The sequence below is a fragment of the Rana temporaria genome, chromosome 2 (genome assembly GCF_905171775.1).
Source record: "Rana temporaria chromosome 2, aRanTem1.1, whole genome shotgun sequence".
Classification (NCBI taxonomy): Eukaryota; Metazoa; Chordata; class Amphibia; order Anura; family Ranidae; genus Rana; species Rana temporaria.
Genome location: NC_053490.1, coordinates 88,070,384 through 88,091,246, shown reverse-complemented (window position 1 = coordinate 88,091,246; position 20,863 = coordinate 88,070,384). Strand labels below are relative to the sequence as shown.

Sequence of the window (20,863 nt, the reverse complement as noted above, 5' to 3'; positions counted from 1 at the left end):
TTAACCACTTGCTTACTGGGCACATATACCCCCTTCCTGACCAGAGGACTTTTTGCGATTCGGCACTGCGTCGCTTTAAATGACAATTGCGCGGTCGATGCGACGTGGCTCCCAAACAAAATTGACTTCCTTTTTTTCCCACAAATATAGCTTTATTTTGGTGGTATTTGATCACCTCTGCGGTTTTTATTTTTTGCGCTATAAACAAAAATAGAGCGACAATTTTGAAAAAAATAAATAATATTTTTTACTTGTTGCTGTAATAAATAGCTAAATTTTTTTAGAATTTTTTTTTCTCAGTCTAGGCCAATACGTATTCTACATATTTTTGGTAAAAAAATAAAAAATCACAATAAGCGACTGGTTTGCGCAAAAGTTATAGCGCCTACAAAATAGGGGACAGAATTATTTGAATTTTTTTTTTTTTTACTAGTAATGGCGGCGATCTGCGATTTTTATCGGTACTGCGACATTATGGCGGACACATCGGACACTTTTGACACATTTTTGGCACCATTCACATTTATACTGCGATCAGTGCTATAAATATGCACTAATTACTGTATAAATGTGAGTGGCATTGAAGGGGTTAACACTAGGGGGTGAGGAAGGGGTTAAATGTGTACCCTATATAGTGTTACTAACTGTGGGGGAAGGGGACTGACTGGGGGAGGTGACCGATCTGTGTCCCTATGTACAAGAGACACAGATCGGTCTCCTCTCTCCCTGACAGGACATGGATCTGTGTGTTTACACACACAGATCCATGTCCTTCTCTCTGTAACCGCCGATCGCGGGAGCCTGGCGGACATCGCGGCCACTAGGCACGCGCATCGGCATCCCAGTGATACGGCACGCTTGCGGGCCCCCCAGTGGCCAGGAGGAGCCGAGGCCGTAAAGACACGGCCTCCCGGAGATTTAGAGCCACCCTGCGGCCGTATAAAGTCGTACGGCCGTCGGGAAGTGGTTAAAGGAGTTGTAAAGGAAAAAAATATTTTTGCTGAAATGACTGTTTACAGGGTATAGAGACATAATAGTTAACTGATTCCTTTTAAAAATGATTACAAATAGATAAAAATCAATCACATAATGTACCTGCAGTTTCTAGTTTCGTTTTTGCATGTTGTTTCCTGCTTCTGTGATGTACAGAGCCACAGAGCCAATACAGTGATGGTTTGGAAAATGAAACTAGTTGGTGCTGAGGGGTTTTAGACACACAGTAATCACACCTCCCTGATTAGTGACCACAGAGAGAAAGCTCCCAGTACTGTGGTTATCAGGAAACAGACAACCAGGAAGTGTGGAGACCAGAGAAGAATTACAGCAACTTGAGAGCAAAAATGAACAATGAGGACATGAAAACAGCACTGCATTAAGGTAAAGGAAGCTATTAAGATAAAAAAAAAAATCCTTTACAAACCCTTAAACTGCTGCTTTTGGATTTAGAATACTTTAGGCAATATTAGTGGACAATCTGACTTTCCTGAGGAGCATTAGCTGTTCACTGAAGTATTTAATAACTTGAATAGATGACTGTGAAAACATACAGTACAGACACCTCTACAACAAAAAGAAAAACTGGCAGCACAGACAAACTGTAAGTAAAGGGACTGGAGTATACACAAGTTTTGATACTAACACACAAGGTCCATTTAAAAAGAAAACAAAGCAATGGGTAGTGAAGCACATTCCAAACCTGCTCCGACCAGTCATAAGAATGAACTCTTCACTTTTTCTCAGGGGCCCATTTGAAGTCTAGTTACTGCAGCTCCATGACCTTTATAGATCAGGTTTCCATTAAAATATCTGGATAAAAGCTTTAGGACCAGGTAGGTCTCCAACCATATTTAGATTATTCCAATCTAGCAATGGCACTTACTTACTGTGGTAGAATTAATTTGCCAGAAAAGATTGTAGCAGTGATGAATAGATGCTGCACACAGTGCCTTGCAAAAGTATTCACCCCCTTGGCTTTTTACCTATTTTGTTACATTACAGCCTTTAGTTCAATGTTTTTTTTTATCTGAATTACATGTGATGGATCAGAACACAATAGCCTAAGTTGGTGAAGTAAAATTAGAAATACACATTATATATATATATTTCTAGATTGTAAGCTCTAACGAGCAGGGCCCTCTGATCCCTCCTGTATTGAATTGTATTGTGACTGTACTGTCTTCCCTGATGTAAAGCGCTGCGCAAACTGTTGGCGCTATATAAATCCTGTATAATAATAATAATAATATATATATATGTGTGTGTGTAGCGCCCCCTTACTTTCAGTATGGGCACTACGCTAAAGTTAGTGGGGAATGAGAGAATTATTTTAATCCCATTCGCAATTTGCTAAATTGGGGCTTCTGTCCTTTCAGAACTGTCCTGTGGGTCAGTCTGCGTTCCAGGGGTGCGATCCCACCCCTGGGCGACAGTTGGCGCTAGAGGGGTTCTGACAGAGCCACTTTTCCCCAGCAGCCAATTAGAGGAGTTTTCCCTCGCTGGGCATGCTGGGGAGGGATATATCTGTGACAGACGCCATTGATTTGTGTTCTTCTTCGCGGGGTCCCGGTTCCAGGTGAGGCATCCACCTTTAGGGTGTGCGCATCCATGGACCCCGCCGGCGTGGCCCACCTGGCCGAATTTGCAGGCTACACAGAACTTCATCCGAAGGTAAAAGGGGAATCCAGTGACTTACTGGGTCCCCAGTTCTATTGAGAGGATCCCAGGCTGGGTGCCGTTCGATTGGGGGGTTGGCTTGAGGTGAACCCGGAGGCAGGTTGTCCAACAGGGCTTGAACGAACCAATCGGGGATCTGGTGACTGGAATGCTGACAGGTATGCTTTGCTGTCATCCGGTGACCTATGCTAAAACTTACTGGGAGGATTCGCTCCAATCATCCATCTAGTTCGCTTAAAGTAATTGGCCTGTGGCAGAGGCCCTAGAGCCAGGCCTGTGAGAAAGACCTGTTCCTCCCAGCAAATCTAAAGTGACACCTCGGCTGCCAGGCTTGCGATAGGGGCCTGTCCAGGGGGGGCACTTCACCCACTCTGACTAAAGTGGCGACGAATCACAATCTGATACTACTGAAAGCAGGACTGCTCGGTTCATATACAGGCCTGATACTGCAAGGTTCTCTTTTTTCTTCATCAACCTTTTCTTCCTATTTGATGTTGATGTTGGCCTTGTTGGCCTGGAAATAAAGCATTGGAAAACCCTTTATTTATTGTCTGGACCTTCGCTCACTACCCTGTTTCTCCAACTGCACTCCTAGACCACATTAAGGTAACTTAATACGCCGATCCCAACAACAAATTTAGCGGCTCCTTCGGGGGTAGCGCTACATATTTAAAACTGTTTTTCAGAAATAAAAAAATGATAATTGGCATGCACGTATGTGAGTGAGTGAGCGAGAAACTAATATAGCACAACACATGCAAACTAAATCGCACCATAAAAAGCTCTGGTGCAACCAATTACCTTCAGAAGTCACATAATTAGTGAAATGATGTCCACCTGTGTGCAATCTAAGTGTCACATGATCTGTCATTACATATACACACCTTTTTGAAAGGCCCCAGAGCCTGCAACACCTAACAAAGAGGCACCACTAACCAAACACTGCCATGAAGACCAAGGAACTCTACAAACAAGTAAGGGACAATGTTGTTGAGAAGTACAAGTCAGGTTTCGGTTAAAAAAAAAATCCAAATCTTTGATGATCCCTAGGAGCACCATCAAATCTATCATAACCAAATGAAAAGAACATGGCACAACAGCAAACCTGCCAAGATACGGCCACAAACTAAAACTCACGGACCGGGTAAAGAGGGCATAATTAGAGAGGCAGCACAGAGACCTAAAGTAACCCTGGAGGAGCTGAAGAGTTCCACAGCAAAGACTAGAGTATCTGTTCATAGGACGACAATAAGCCGTATGCTCCATAGAGTCTGGCTTTATGGCAGAGTGGCCAGAAGAAAGCCATTACTTTCAGGAAAAAAAAATGGCACGTTTTGAGTTTGTGAAAAGGCATGTGGGAGACTCCCAAAATGTATGGAGGAAGGTGTTCTGGTTTGATGAGACTAAAATTTTACTTTTTGGCCATCAAAGAAAACGCTATGTCTGGCGCAAACCCAACACAATCACATCACCCAAAGAACACCATTCCCACAGTGAAACATGGTGAAGGCAGCATCATGCTGTGGGGATGTATTTCAGCAGTCAGGACTGGGAAACTGATCAGAGTTGAGGGAAAGATGGATGGTGCTAAATACAGGGATATTCTTGAGCAAAACCTGCACCACTCTGTGTGTGATTTGAGGCTAGGACGGAGGTTCACCTTCCAGCAGGACAATGACCCCAAACACACTGCTAAAACAACACTTGAGTGGTTTAAGGGAAAATATATAAATGTGTTGGAATGGCTTAGTCAAAGCCCAGACCTCAATCCAATAGAAAAATCTGTGGTCAGACGTAAAGATTGTTGTTCACAAGTACAAACCATCCAACTTGAAGGAGCTGGAGCAGTTTTACAAGGAGGAATGGGCAAAAATACCAGTGGTAAGATGTGGCAAGCTCATAGAGACTTATCCAAAGTGACTTGGAGCTGTGATAGCCGCAAAAGGTGGCTCTACAAAGTATTGACTTTAGGGGGGGTGAATAGTTATGCACATTGACTTTTTCTGTTATTTTGTCCTATTTGTTGTTTGCTTCACAATAAAAAACAAAAACAAACACATCTTCAAAGTTGTGGGCATGTTCTGTAAATTAAATTATGCAAATCCTCAAACAATCCATGTTAATTCCAGGTTGTGAGGCAACAAAACACGAAAAATGCCAAGGGGGGTGAATACTTTTGCAAGGCACTGTATTTCTATAAACACAAAAAGGTTGATATTCATGTAGTCCAGAAAGAGACATGTAAAGCGGTATTAAGCCCAAAATCAAAAACTTCTTATATTGCAGCTTGCCAAGTCTTAAGCCCCGTACACACGACCAGTTTCCTCGGCAGAATTCAGCTTCCGACCGAGTTTCTGGCTGAATTCTGCCGAGAAACCCGGCCGTGTGTACAATTTCGCCGAGGAAGCCGACGAGGAGCTCGACGAGGAAATAGAGAACATGTTCTCTATTTCCTCGTTGTTCTATGGGAGCTCTCGGCCCGCCGAGCTCCTCGGCGGCTTCAGGGCTGAACTGGCCGAGGAACTCGATGTGTTTGGCACGTCGAGTTCCTCGGCCGTGTGTATGGGGCCTCAGATGCATTTGTTTTCTTTTTTAAGGCCTTCTTTCTTTTATTTATTTTTTACCTAGTGATGCAACAAGTAAGGCTACAATTACACTGGTGATTAGGGCCAGTATGAATTGTAGCAGCAGTTCCTGTTGCGGTTCTCAGCAGATAGGTGTGGCTGCCGGTCTCGTTCACTATAATGACAGGGCGCCAGAGGTTGCACCTATTTGCACCTCTCTGCACAGCCAGTGATTACCTACGATGATCGCTGCTGGATGCACACAAAGTGGGGGAGGAGCCCAAAAATGGTTCAAAGAATTAGGCTCAGGGGACTTATAGTAAAAAGTCTCTAAGGCACCCTGGGAAATAAAGAGTTTGCATAGTAGGTCAGTGCTGAAATACTGTGTTCCCAGTACAGAGGAACACCGATCGGTCTCCTCCCCTTGTGAGTCCCCTCCCCCTACAGTTAGAATAACTCCCTAGGTAATACATTTAACCCCTTGATCTCCCCCTAGTGTTAACCCCTTCCCTGCCAATGACATCTATACAGTAATCTATGCATTTTTATAGCACTGATCGCTGTATAAATGTGAACGGTCCCAAAATAGTGTCAAAGGTGTCCGATATGTCGCAAAGTCACAGTCACGATAAAAATTGCAGATTGCCGCCATTACTAGTAAAAATAAATAAATAATAAAAATGCCATAAATCTATCCCCTATTTTGTAGACGCTATAACTTTTGCGCAAACCAATCAATATACGCTTATTGCAATTTGTTTACCAAAAATATGTAGAAGAATACATATTGGCCTAAACTGAGAAAAAAAATTGTTTTACAAAAAAAAATGGGATATTTATTATAGCAAAAAGTAAAAAATATTGTTTGTTTTTTTCAAACTTGTCACTCTTCTTTTGTTTATAGCACAAGAAATACAAACCGCAGAGGTGATCAAATACCACCAAAAGAAAGCTCTATTTGTGGAGAAAAAAAAATTGCGTACAGTGTTGCATGACCATGAAATTGTCATTCAAAATGTTACAGCACTGAAAATTGGTCTGGGCAGGAAGGGGTGAAAATGCCCAGTATTGAAGTGGTTAAGAGAGTGAAGTTCCACTTTAGGAATTAAAGTTTACACTGCTTTACACTGAACCCATATAAAGTTACGGGTTCAGTGTAAAGGATCACTTTGGGGTTAAGTAAAGTGTTAGGGTGGGAGGTGTCATAGCAACTTTAATAACGCACATACATAATTAATAATCAGAGAAATATTAATATCGCACGTAAATAATTAAAATAAGCTATAAAAACCTTTTTGTCTATATAAAAATTAAAACAAAGAATAGCGCTGCGAAAAAGAGAAAAATATTACATTTATTGATACAGAGAAGAAACTTGTATTACTCCAATATTTACAACCATAACATAACCGATAACACCTTTAAAACCAAGATGATATCCAAGGCACACAATTATACAAACAGTAAGACGGCTAAAATGGATACATCAGTAAGAAATGACAAGTCATAGGAAAGGAAAAGTTACAGAGATTAATCTTAGGCCCTATCTTAAAATGGGGGGGGGGGGGGGAGAGGGATGAGAGAGAAGGGAGAGAGGGAGAAGGAGAGAGAGAGGGAGAAGGGGAGAGATAGAGAGAGAGAGAGAGAGAGAGAGAGAGAGAGAGAGAGAGAGAGAGAGAGAGAGAGAGAGAGAGAGAGAAGGAGAGAAAGAGAGAGAGAGAGAGAGAGGGAGAAGGGGTTACATCACCAAGCCTGGGTCAGCTCATCCATCATGCTTCAGTCTGCCCTCCAGTCAAGCTAGGACATCATACACTGATTGGCTCTGGCGTACATGCAGGGGCAGGCGGAGTTATTGACCAGTATCAGGCTGATTGTACAAATCTCTGTATGATGGGCGGTAGCCTGAGGAGTTTGCATCACCACTCAGTAAGACTTTGACAAAACTCGTCGCTTACACTAATCCAAAATGGTAGTCAAATGCCGGGATGGGCTGTACTGTTTTGGATTGTGAGAGATGAGGTGCTGTATGATCCCATATACGGAAGTGCAGATTCAGTCTGTAGATATGTTGGCATCAATGAGCTTACTGACTGGGGTTTCTATCTTGGTGCATTTGGGGCTAAGTGACCCACATGTGATCAGAGGGTACGGAAGCTGAGAGCAGGTTGATATTTCCCCCTGTCAGAAGGGTAACCACGATGTCTTTTGCATTCCAGGTCAATACACGGTGGTGAAGGAGGAATGTTGGGAAGGTATTTCACTGTGGGTTCTGGATGGGGAGATCATTGCGAGGGAGGAAGCACCTAGGTATAATTTAGGACATGGGCGAGTTTTTTTTCTTTGTCCTAGAGGATACCGATGGGGTGTTAGTCATGGAACTAGGGTGTTCCTTGGACCTACCAGGTGGTAGTGGGGCATGGTCACTGAAATCGAGTCACAGGGATGGAGTTTTTGTGGGTTTTGTCATTGTTTCAATGGTATATGTGCTGTTGGACTCAATACCTAAATGCTGGTATCACATGTCTAATGATGCACTGTTATCAGCACTAGGTTGAACTGTACCAAGCTGGGCACGCTACCTCGGGGAGTCTATTGTACCTATTCTCTTGTCCTTGGGATGGATATAGACGGAACCCCGGGTTACACCCCAAGTTGCCCTGAAGAAAGGTTTTATAGCAAACCTGACAACCCCTTTACACTTACTGAAACTTCCGTTGGGATTCGGGGAGGAATTAAAAGTCCGGTAGTTAAACTTCGGGCAACAGGATTTAAATGGTGCCAACAGTTTATGCAAGGCGTGAATAAAAAGGCCCTTCACAAGGGATTTATAAGCTAAGGGGAGGGGGTGGAACCAATATAATAACCAATATAATAACTGATGTATCCATTTTAGCCGTCTTACTGTTTGTATAATTGTGTGCCTTGGATATCATCTTGGTTTTAAAGGTGTTATCGGTTATGTTATGGTTGTAAATATTGGAGTAATACAAGTTTCTTCTCTGTATCAATAAATGTAATATTTTTCTCTTTTTTGCAGCGCTATTCTTTGTTTTAATTTTTATATAGACAAAAAGGTTTTTATAGCTTATTTTAATTATTTACAGGCGATATTAATATTTCTCTGATTATTAATTATGTACATGCGTTATTAAAGTTGCTATGACAGAGGTTAGGGCTCAGGAACAGATTAAAGTGGTTGTAAACCCTTTACAACCACTTTTACCTACAGGTAAGCCTAGAGTAAGGCTTACCTGTAGTTGCTCGAAATATATCCTAAACCTTGCAAAAAGATCTAAACAAATTAATGGGGTAGGCAACTACATGGCAAATGAGGTTTAATGTAGAAAAATGTAAAATAATGCATTTGGGTGGCAGAAATATGAATGCAATCGACTCACTGGGGGGAGAACCTCTGGGGGAATCTAGGATGGAAAAGGACCTGGGGGTCCTAGTAGATGATAGGCTCAGCAACGGCATGCAATGCCAAGCTGCTGCTAACAAAGCAAACAGAATATTGGCATGCAATAAAAAGGAGATTAACTCCAGAGATAAAACGATAATTCTCCGAAACTACAAGGCTCTGGTCCGGCCGCACCTAGAGTATGCTGCCAGTTCTGGGCACCAGTCCTCAGGAAGAATGTACTGGAAATAGAGCGAGTACAAAGGAGGGCAACAAAGCCAATAAAGGGTCTGGAGAATATTAGTTATGAAGAAAGGTTGCGAGCACTGAACTTATTCTCTCTGGAGAAGAGACGCTTGATCTGATTTCAATTTACAAATACCATACTGGTGACCCCACAATAAGGATAAAACTTTTTTGCGGAAGGAATTTTAACAAGACTTGTGGCCTCTCATTAAAATTAGAAGAAAAGAGGTTTAACCTTAAACTACATATTACTGTAAGAGCGGAAAGGATGTGGAATTCCCTTCCACAGGCGGTGGTCTCAGTGGGGGGCACTGATAGTTTAAAAAAACTATTAGATAAGCACCTGAACGACCACAACATACAGGGATATACAAGGTAATACTGACATATAATCACACACATAGGTTGGACTTGATGGACTTGTGTCTTTTTTCAACCTCACCTACTATGTAACTATGTACTATGTAACTATGTAAGCACAAACAAAGAACATATGGTCTCATGCATAGGATGGCATATCTCCATCCCTAAAATATTCCAAATTATAGAAAATATAGAAAATCAAGCTCATGGGACTTTTCTGAGATATGCCATGTACAAATTAAAAATTGTTTAAAACAACTGTATTTTATTCAATGCATACAAATGTTTTAAAACCAATGGCAGAGGTGCGTCCCGGGGGCCGAGGGGAAAGCGCTGAGAAGCAACATGCCCAGGCCAACAAGTAGGGCCAACAGAGAAAGGCAGACTTCAAATCATAGAGAAAGATGGCAAATGTATTCCAATGAGAAACAACAGCCACATGTGTCCCCAAGCATATCCAACCCCACTCGGCCCTCTCCCCTCAGCTCCTGGGAAGGACTCCTGAATTTGATCTTCATTGACGGGACAGACCTCTGCCATTGGTTTTAAAACATTTGTAATCATTGAATAAAATAGCATTGTTTTAAAGCATTTTTTAATTGTTCATGGCATATCTCATGTAAGTCACATGGGCTTGATAGTCAATGCAATTTAGTAATGAAAGCAGTTATGAAAAGACAAATGAAAGTGCATGATAGTGCATATCAATTACATGTAAATAGGCATTAGTAACACACATATTGCTGGCTCCAGTACACATTAAAGAAAAAGATGATATACCTGAATTTGGGATTTTGAGTAGGAATGTTGAGCAGTTATGAAAAGACAGACATAGCACAGGTCATCACACCGCCTCCCCACCATACCCTCACTTCGACACATTTCACAACATCCAGAAATCCTTAAGTGATCCCAATGGTCTACAAATGTCAGAGTGCTTAAAATACTGTCCGACCCAGAGATTAAGTTGATTCATCTAGTGCTGGAAAGAAACTATTCCAAACTCACAAAGGTAAACGATGGTTTGAAGCAAAACATTCCAGCAACATTTCCTATGGCTAATCTAAGGGAAAGCTATACATAAACTAGCACTGTACCTTTCCATTTTACTCATACAAAGCAGCAGCAACAGCTCCCTGAGGAGTGCAACACTAAAATGGATAGAACAGATGTGGCTGATTGCATCTAATCAATAAAAAAAATTCAGGCGGATAAATGAGGATCAAAGAGCTCTCCACTGCAAGCTTTGCAATACTTGGAGGTAACATTAAAACAATATCCACAAGGGAAGAATAAGTATATTCTATGACAGGTGAAGCATTTAAACTGAATTCAATAAAACATGGAACTCTTCGCTACAGTTTACTTTTCTGAGATAAGCAATACAATAATTCTAAAATTCTTTAATACAGATTTTGGATCTTGTAAGACTTTGCATATATAATGTGTGTAAATTGGAGCATACTATATAGATAAAGGTATATTAATAAAAAAATAATCAAATACAAAACATTAGGAATTCTGCTAATGCAAATGACATTACAAATTAAGACAGGAGCACACAATGGAAAACCCAGCTTGTTGTTAGTTATGGGTATCCATAAAGCATGTGATTCCAGCTAGCAGGTATAAAGTGCAGCCACCTAGAGGTGCAAATACTTTATCTGCAATAGCTTCTATTCAACTTCATGGCTGAATGTTGACCATTTTGGTCAGACAAAGCTCCAGCACTTCCCCTCCAGCAATACACACTGGCCTATTGGGCAATAAGGCAGCCCATCATAGTATAGAACCAATGGAAATGTGGGGATGTTAGGGAACAAAGCTTTGCCCATTCAAAATGATTGGCATTCACCTCTAGTTGAGGTGTATGATAGATTATATGGGTCTAAATATGGTTCATCTGCTAGTTAAGTTATTCTTTTTTTTTTTCTGTTGACCCTTTTTACAAAATTTTGCGTAAAGAATTTTATTCATAACTGTTTTACTGCAGTTACAAAAGACAAAGGCTCAACAATCCCCATTGCCCTCCTCACCTCCTCATAAAACTTAAGTGTATAATCACAGATCTCAAAGCAGTTTCTGACTATGTTGATCTACACAGGACAAGGCAGCATCTTCCTCCTTTTGGGAGATGGATGTACCAATCAGCCTTGCAAAAAAATGCAAACTGCCTATTTACTGGCACACGCTATGGAATCGCCAAACAAGTGTCAAAGGGTTTGATTTATTAAAGGCAAATAGGCTGTTCACATTGTGAGAGAATTTGCACTTTGCAAGTGACTTTGTCCTAGAGCTTGGTGAATGTGGCTACGTTTCCCTTTGCTAAGAATACCCAATAATGTGCAAAAAGAAACTAGAGTATTTTTGCTTACATATGATTAATAAAAGTCCGCAGAGCTTCACCTCATTCACTAAGCTCTGGGGCAAAATCCCTTGCAAAGTGTAACTTCCTTTGCAAAGTGAACAGTCTATTTGCCTTTAGTAGATCAACCCTTAAGACTCCTGATGGGTTCTGAATGGTCACCTGCAGTCTAGCATTATAGCTACTGGTTTAGTTTTATACACACAGTTATGAAGTTACGGCCAACAGTTCTCACAGAAGCTGCATGCCACAGCAATTCATTACGATTCAGATTTTTAAAGAGCGATTTTTTTCAGTCTCAAAAATTGACTGTTCAGAAATGTACAGCTATAACTTCCCTTTCTGAGAGGAGTTCAGTAATAATCTGACATCAAAGTCAAATCGATCAGCAGCACACCATCAATATCAAGTGAATCTTTAATTTGCCACTATAAAAGCAAGCAATGTTCGGCCTCCTGATCTTCTTCAAAGTTTTCTATAAAACTTCCTCTTTGCCAGCTGAAGAGGGTGGTGTTTAAACCCATAGAACACACAGACTTTGGGGCAGACTCAGGACCTAGCTATACTGCTTAGGTGCTGGATGTGCTGTTTGCAATATTGTGTATACAGTGCAGGAGTCTGTATAGCAGAGTTCAGGGGTATGCAATGCACAGAGCTTTGTAATTGGCCGAAACGTCGAGGTAATACCACGTCATCGCGTTACTTCCGCTCTAACTGAAACTACCAGGGAATCGTGCACCAGGATCTCGTTCAGGGCCGATTACCCTTTTAATCAATCGCCTGCTATACACGCCGGGTGCCAGGACTATTAAGTACTCAGCAATGTAAGTGTAAACTTTTTATTTTGTGGAACCAATAAATGTTTTTATACGGCATTGTACATCTCTACCAATAAGACTTCATCCTAAAGACCTGAGTTCGAGGTAATCCCACATGCTTACTAGACCACACTAGCGATAGTTGGTCCATATTTTGCGGTGAGTGCACATCTATGTGGGGCACCCAGTCTGAGCACCAGTCCATAAGAGATATCTATTGAGCAAAAGCACCATATGGGATTATTACATGTTACCAATTATTGTTATAAATACGTATATATTTGTCTGCCAGTCTGTTTAAATACCTTAGTGGATGATTTCTAGCGCATTTTCCTTTTTCTTAATGCACAGAGTAAAGGGGTCAGGAGTACATATTAAACAGATTTCCACAGTCAGAGTCGGGTTTGCAGGGGCATGAGTGTGTTATGCACATAGTGCATGGGTCCAGGGTACAAAGCAGTGCCCTCCAGTGACTTCCTGGAGCCATGGTCAATGGTTATAACAGCACCAGGTATGTGACACATAAAGGGTTCAACAGCCAGTGGTACCCAACTCAATGTCTAGTCATAATTAATACTGTATGTCCTACAGTGATGGAGCAGACAGAGGTTAATAAATGCATCTAATGCATTTGTATAAGGCTGGGCTTACACTAGCTGTGGCCACGGCTCACAGCAGGGGTCTGGTGCGTCCCTGTTCTCTGCTCATGGGGCGAATCAGGTCCAAATTTTTGCCTGAATTCTGACCTGAAACGGAAAAAGACGCAAAGGACCCTTTTCCAGTGCGGACTGTGGCTGCCCCGGAGGTATGTGAACTGGCTATATTGAAAGGCGGTCACACTCTCCTGTCATGCAAATTGAATGCGGGAAAAATCCGCATCCAATTTGCAAAAGTGTGAACCCGTCCTAAAGGTTTTATCTCGATGGTAACCCAGCCTCAGCATTACAAGTATTGATAAACCAGACATTACAACAAAAAAAGAGCAAAAATTCACTAGTGAGAGGAAGTCCCTTCACAACAGGAAGTGAGGGGAAGTCCCTTCACAGACTGGGCATTACTTGCTTAGGGATGGGGTTCCCTGAGCCAATAAACATTGTTTGCTTTTATAGTGGCGAATAAATGATTTACTCAACATTGATGATATTTTGGTGATCACTTTGCTTATGGATTTTATTTACCCCATCCGTCAGTTCACTGCAGCACTCACCTATGGTCTTCGGCTATAAGGAGTGTGCTGGTGTACATTAGTTTGAGATTGGCAGTGCAACTACTGTCATAGATTTCTATTCAGCTCTATGAATATCTTTGTCAGCACCTTTACTAACACCATTTCTTTTGGAGCAGGATTGATCTCAGATTTGAGTCATGGAACAACCCTTACCTCTGCAGTGGAAGCTCTAATTTTAAGGCTATAGATCAGGGAACATCGTGTGATAAAAGGCACCCAAAGCCATAAAATAACAGCAAGGACAGACAGGACAAGGGGAAACACCCCATTGGGCTTGCTGAATAAGGCAAAGTAAGCATAAATGATGTACGTGAAACCTTTGCAAAAATAGCACATCTTAACATCCTGGAGAACAAGGAAATACGGCTTCTATGCTATAAATGCTCTATATTTTATTAAAGGTCCAGTCAACACAAGAATTCTAGTTTTAGGTAAACCTAGGTCAAAGTACATATATTTCTTATATGATTTATGAAGACTGCAGTACAAATATAATTTCATCAAAATGTGATCAAAATCACATTAAACTCTTAAATTAACATTCCTCTATCTATATCAAAATATTTGTTTAAAAAAATATCCAAGCTTCAGAGACTGGCTTCCATTATCTTCAGTCCAAAAATGTAAATGTAAATCTGCATGCCATAAATCACCAGTCATTTATGACAGAGTAAATACAACAAGTTAACTGTTAGTATGCAATGGATATTCTGCTTTGCCACAGCTTGTTCAAGGAAATCTTTCATACATTTGTTTTTACACTCATCTCCAGCCAAAACTTTTTTTTTTTTTGCTGTTTAGAGTGGAGAACTGCTAAATCAAGGGGACATTTCTTTTCAGTGAAGAAACAGCAAAAAAATCAACATGTGCAGGGCCGCCATCAGGGGCCGCCATCAGGGGCCTGCCTGGCCCCCCTCCCCTCCCATTTTTTTTAAAATAATTTTTGCATTACACCTGTAAGGGTCCCGATGGTCCCCAGGGCCCCTTACATGCCCTGCTGGCCCCCTCCAATTTTTTTTTTTTTTATTGTAATTTTTGCATTACACCTGTAAGGGTCCCGATGGTCCCCAGGGCTCCTTACAGGCCCGGCTGGCCCCCCTCCCATTTTTTTTTATATATTTTTTTTTTACATTTTTTATTTTTATTTTATTTTTTGCATTAAACCTTTAAGGGTCCCGATGGGGGCCCCCTCACAGGCCCAGCTGGCCCCCCTCCCATTTTATTTCTATTTTATTTTATCTCGCGTCAGGAGAGAAGATATTACACTTGTTTTTTTTTCATTAGCACCCCCCACCCCTCCCGGTTCTCTGCTCCAGAGCGGCCCTGCCTAAAGCTGTGTAAGGGGCCCCAAAATTTGTGATGGCGGCCCTGAACATGTGTACCAGGCTTTAGACTGTCCATAAATGGTTCGGATTCAGCCGGTTCAGCAGGGACTGGACGAATTTTGTTCCATGTATGGGTAGGGAGGTTGTACAGAAGTCAATGTACGGGTACAGGGTACAGAAGGGAAATAAGTAGTCAATAAAAACTGATTTTAAAACATATTTAAACTGAAGGGTTTAAATATGAACATACTAACATGTGAAGAAAGTGAGTTTACTTTAACTAACATCATGTGGAAATTTAAGTGGACCTTCAGTTATTTTTTTCAACTTTCTATCTATTAAATCTCCTGCCCTTGTTGTTTTAACTTTAGTTAGTAAAAAAAAAAAAAAATCTGCCAGTAAATATCTTTTAGAGTACAGCCCACCTGTTTCTTGTCTGGTAAAAAGCCTAGGCTTTTGTCATCATGCACAGATCTCTCTTTCACTATCGTGAGAGTTTGCCAGAAAGTGAGGGCTGGAGGTGTGCCTCTGTGTGTCTGTGTAAATCCAGGAAGTGAATAAGCAGCAGCTTCAGCTACCCACAGTTAAAATGGATGCAGCCAGACTCAGTGGATGGAGATTTCTGCAGCATATTTGGCAAGTACAGATTCGCAGTATATACAATAATATGCAAAGGGTTGGAGGAAGCTTCAGAATGGAAAATATGTTTTTATTACAAATGATGTGAGCAGACTGCAGTTCCTCTTTAACCTCCCTGGGGGTATGATTATTTCAGATTTTAGGTGCTGAAAGCAGTACCATTATTTTGCATGGAAATTTGGCGTTTTATATTGTAGGCCTGCAATTCTTAGGAATAACTCACTTAAATCTGTCTAAACAAGAGTCTAGTAGACATCCCGGGTATAATAAAATTTGAAACACAAAATCATAAATTACAATATAATAAATACATATAAATAATTATAACAAATAATATAATAATAATAAAAATGATGACTTAATTTTTTGATGACAAATTTTCCCACAAATCGCTATCTCTCAATTCTACAAGTGATTCTAATTTATTATCGCCGTTTTCTAGCTGGTCTAAAACCACTTTTGACATACAGGGACACTTTTTGGTTGCTATGGACAATCTACAGTTCCCAGGCAGAAAGAACAGTTTTTATTATATAAAAGTACATGCAGGACACTGGGCAGACCACTAGGGGTGTGTATTTATTTCATACAGTACTGTATATGTACTGTGTATTTACTTTTTTTTTATTTGGCGCCGATCTCCGCCCCCGTGCGCCGTAACGTCGCAGGGAACGGACCTCGGCGGCACAGAGGCACTGTGTGAATTGAGCGAGTGGGCAGCTCTATCACAAAGCGGGGAGGCATCGCAGGATCCAGGGACAAGGTAAGTAACTCTGCCTGCCTGGATACTGCGAGCGATCCCGAGTCTGGCTCGGGGATACCGCTAATGGTACAGGATTTCCACAGGAATACCGCCAGGGGGTTAAGCAGAACAGGGCTTACAAGGGAGTAGTGACTGGGACAGTACTACACATACCCTGTGTACTTCAATAAATTTTTTGTTGGGCGTGTGTAGCATGGCCAAAGTCCACAACAGGCTAATTAGGATTGATGACATGCTGATTCAAGTGAACAGTAGTATTTAATGATAGGTACACTTTAAATGAGAAGTAAATGGCTATTCTGGGATTTATGAAGGAAGTGATGACTGCTTTAAGAATGCACCGCTGTACTTCATTGTTACACAATTAAATTGTGAAAATATGGAAACATAAACTTACATCCAGTGAGTCCTCATTAACAACGATGAGTGACATTGTCTGTGACACCAGCCGACATGAGTATCCTGCCAAACACAATATATTCATCATTAGCAAGACAATTTAACCAAGCAGAATGACAGTCAGTCAGCTAGTCTGCACCACTTACAAGTGGAGGTACATGGGGTAAGCAGCGTGGAAGTTTTCAGACCTGTTTTGTCTGCCCTTTGAAGTACAGCTTTGCCAATATCAGAATGGAGTTTTTATTATATCAATTCCATCACATAAAAACTTAACAAGGAGTTTCATCCCTATAGCAGGATACTGTATATAAAGAAGCCAGGCAGATCATTCCTTTATGCCCCAGAGGCCAAATGTATACCAAGAATTGCTTCTTTATAGCCAGATACAGCCATACTGTTTATACTTCTTTTCACTCCCCCAGCCCTACTGCATGGTGTCAATATTCTGCATCATCAAGCCAAAACAAACAATATTCAAGCTATAATAATGGAATTTAAATTTTAGGCTTACATCAGCACAATCCTTAAATGGATATTAAACTTAGTAGCGTACTCCTCCTTTCATACCATGTGTGATGTTGCCCTCAGATTTATAGTGCAACATGAAACATGGAAATATTCCCCAGTCCCTCACTCACAAACTCACACCCTCCACTTACCTGAATTGTGGGGTTCTTCTCCCAGCAAACCTTAGTTAACTTAGTTTAGTTAAACTTAGTTTAGTTTTTATTTGGCACTGCTGTGCATGGCTCCACCTGCACAGCCGCATCATTCAGGGGGGTATCATGAAACTAGTGGGCCTGTGTGCAAGATAAAATTGGGCCCTAGGCATTGATAAGGAAAAAAATGTGGTGCTCGTAGGTAAGATGTGCAGGAGAGGAGTGCTGAGTGTATGGAGGTGGATTATATGTGCAGGAGAGAAGTATGGAGTGTATGGTGGTGGGTATTATGTGCAGGAGAGGAGTGCGGAGTGTATGGAGGTGGATTGTATGGGCAGGAGAGAAGTATGGAGTGTATGGTGGTGGGTATTATGTGCAGGAGAGGAGTGCGGAGTGTATGGTGGTGGGTATTATGTGCAGGAGAGGAGTGTGGAGTGTATGGAGGTGGATAGTATGGGCAGGAGAGAAGTATGGAGTGTATGGTGGTGGGTATTATGTGCAGGAGAGGAGTGCGGAGTGTATGGTGGTGGGTATTATGTGCAGGAGAGGAGTGCGGAGTGTATGGAGGTGGATTGTATGGGCAGGAGAGAAGTATGGAGTGTATGGTGGTGGGTATTATGTGCAGGAGAGGAGTGCGGAGTGTATGGTGGTGGGTATTATGTGCAGGAGAGGAGTGTGGAGTGTATGGAGGTGGATAGTATGGGCAGGAGAGAAGTATGGAGTGTATGGTGGTGGGTATTATGTGCAGGAGAGGAGTGCGGAGTGTATGGTGGTGGGTATTATGTGCAGGAGAGGAGTGCGGAGTATATGGAGGTGGGCAGAATGTGCAGGTGAGAAGTGCGGAGTGTATGGAGGTGGGTAGTATGTGCAGGATGGTGTCCGTAGGACAGTGAACAATGTCAGTAGCTCTTTATTTTTATTTTATTTTTAGTATTTTTTTACAATTACATTTTTTTGTATATTTTTTTTTAAATGCTTTTTTGGGGGGCAGTGGATGGTGTCAGTAGGGCATTGGACGTTGTCAGTAGAGCAATGGACAGTGTTAGAAGTTTTTTTATTTTATATTTGTTTTTACCCAATTTTATTTTTTATACTTTTTTTACAATTTCATTTTGTAATATTTATTGCAATATTTTTTTTAATCAACACTTTTGGTAGGCTTTCGTGAGATATCAGGTGTCTAAACAGACCCCTGACATCTCTTCTTTGAGACAGAGAAAGGGACTGATTACTGATTCCCCAGGCCCTTTCTCAGCAGCCTCAGCATTGAAGATGAATGGACAGGACACAAAGGTTCCCATTCATTCATAAACTGAAGCAAAGTAAACACAGTTTACGCTGCTCAGTTATCAAATGACACAGGAGCGATTGGTAGCGATGGCTCTTAATGTCCAATTCAGAAAAGGAAGGGGCCGGTAAATTACATATTTACCCGCTCTCCATCCTGACATCCCCCACAGCATCCAGCGGGAGAGGAGGGAAGCCAGCTGCGAGGGGGGGTGGAGGAGGAGCAGTGCAGCGGGCCGGAGGAGGACATGGGGCCGGGGGACATAGGGGCAGAGGAGAACACGGGCTGGAGGAGAACACAGGGGGCTGAGGGAGGAGGACACAAGGGACAGTGGGGGGATGATAATGCGGTGGGAGAGACAGTTGCCACCACCGATTTCCCTCTATAGTTTTACAGCTGGTAGCCGCGAGAGGGAGATGAGGTGAAGCGGCTGTCAGACGAAAAGATATACAGGGAGATCGGTGATTGCAACTGTCCCCCCCCGTCACACCGATCATCCATGACTGTTAAGGGACAATCATCCATGGGTGCAGGGTAGGTCACAGTGCCCCTGCACACATGGATGGTACGCCACTGGTATTCATTCACAGGTACATTTACAGGATCTGTGAATGGAAAGACTGCAAGCCCTATTTGTCACTGCAGCAGAAGGACTCATGGATCTCAATGGACCACTATATTAGTGATGTCATTGACACTATATACCGTACTTCCTCCATCCCCACAACCGAAGGTCTATACCTCGGCTCAGATGTGTGCCATGGGGAATAGTTTGCAGAAGCCTGTACATTCCACCTGCAATGCACTGATTATGGTTGCAATGCTTTGCAAGATACAATCAAAATATTAACACATGAACATTTTTTTTTTTCACTAAAGTGGGTGCATTTATTTTTTTCAAAGGGTGGACTGTGCTTTTAATTTAGCTTTTTGGATTTGCGATGGAAGAAGTAAGGGATTTTCTGGTTCCTTTTGGTCACCACAATACCCTGGCTCTCCTAAATCCTGGGGTGTGCTGATGTGTAAGAATGCCTCGGCTCCACTTTCTCCTGAATCCTTAGCAGCACTATTAGTCAATCACTGTGATAGGCTCTTCATAGGCTTAAGCCTGGTATACACTATAAGTTTTTTCTGTTCAACCTAGCCATTTGCTGAGAGCGCTGATTGGGAGCCGCTTGACTGCTGGTTTTCCAAATGGCTGGCTTCTGTCGGACCATCTGGCATTCACACGGGCCGAATGTCGGACAGTTTTTATTGAACCAGCCAATGACGCCTGGCATTCGGGCCGCATGTATGGGGCTTTAGGGTAAGATTAAGCAGAGCTTAAGAAGCAGGAAGCGTTGCAGCTGCACTCTTGTTTAGAAAAACTTTCAATTGGACCAGAAATTACAATTAAACCTAATATTTACCTATATTTACAGCAGTTTCCTGTTTGTCTCCTGTTAAAACCCATATTTTAATTTCAGCTTTCATCAAAGTGGCTATGGTTTCTGGGACTCCTCCTTGTAGCTGGTCCTCTATTGCTGTGGCACCAAGGAGCATCAAATTCTGTAAGAAACACACACAATATTTTACTAAAACTGTTTAAAGTTTGAAATTGTGATAGAACCCACTGTCACTGTGTGTTTTGGAAGGGAATGTGGGCGGGCCTCCTACCTACAGATTATGGCCCAGAAGAGACTGGAGACCTGGGGACAACCTGGCATTTAGATAATGTAATGTAATGCTACATCCCTTCTCCCCCATCGCCACCTCTTGTTGCTGTGTCTAATTGTGTTGGTTCATGACACATGGACAATGGTCTGGACTGGAGACGTCTCTGCAGGGGATGTGTATTGAGAGGCTGCCTGCTTACCATAATTCCTTTATGTTTATCTGTAGACTGTTTCAATGTACAAGTTTTCCGTTCCCATTGGTTGTTCCTTGTCCCCTACCCCCTCCCCTCTATGACAAAGCTAAGGGGAGTGTCCCTAACTGTGTGTAAAAGTGTATGTCTTGGATTTAATAAACAGTTTATGCTCTGCATGTTTAACCCTCAACACCTGTGTGTATTCTGACGTGATTGAGGGGTTAAGGGCTGGTTATGGCAAATCTTCAGGCTGCGGGTGCGTTTGGAGGACAGGAGACAAGGGT

At 41.9% G+C, this 20,863-nt stretch overlaps 1 protein-coding gene across 2 annotated transcripts in view; it reads right to left on the bottom strand.

The window, feature by feature from the left end:
* Nucleotides 1–20,863, bottom strand: part of ATP8A2 (ATPase phospholipid transporting 8A2) — an 899,065-nt gene that overhangs the window by 538,227 nt on the left and 339,975 nt on the right. For both annotated transcript variants that reach the window (XM_040340493.1, XM_040340494.1), the window contains 2 exons: nucleotides 20,140–20,278; nucleotides 16,782–16,846 (listed from right to left, as the gene is read on the bottom strand). In XM_040340493.1, the coding sequence (XP_040196427.1) occupies nucleotides 16,782–16,846; nucleotides 20,140–20,278 (204 nt within the window). The remainder of the gene's footprint in view (nucleotides 1–16,781; nucleotides 16,847–20,139; nucleotides 20,279–20,863) is intronic.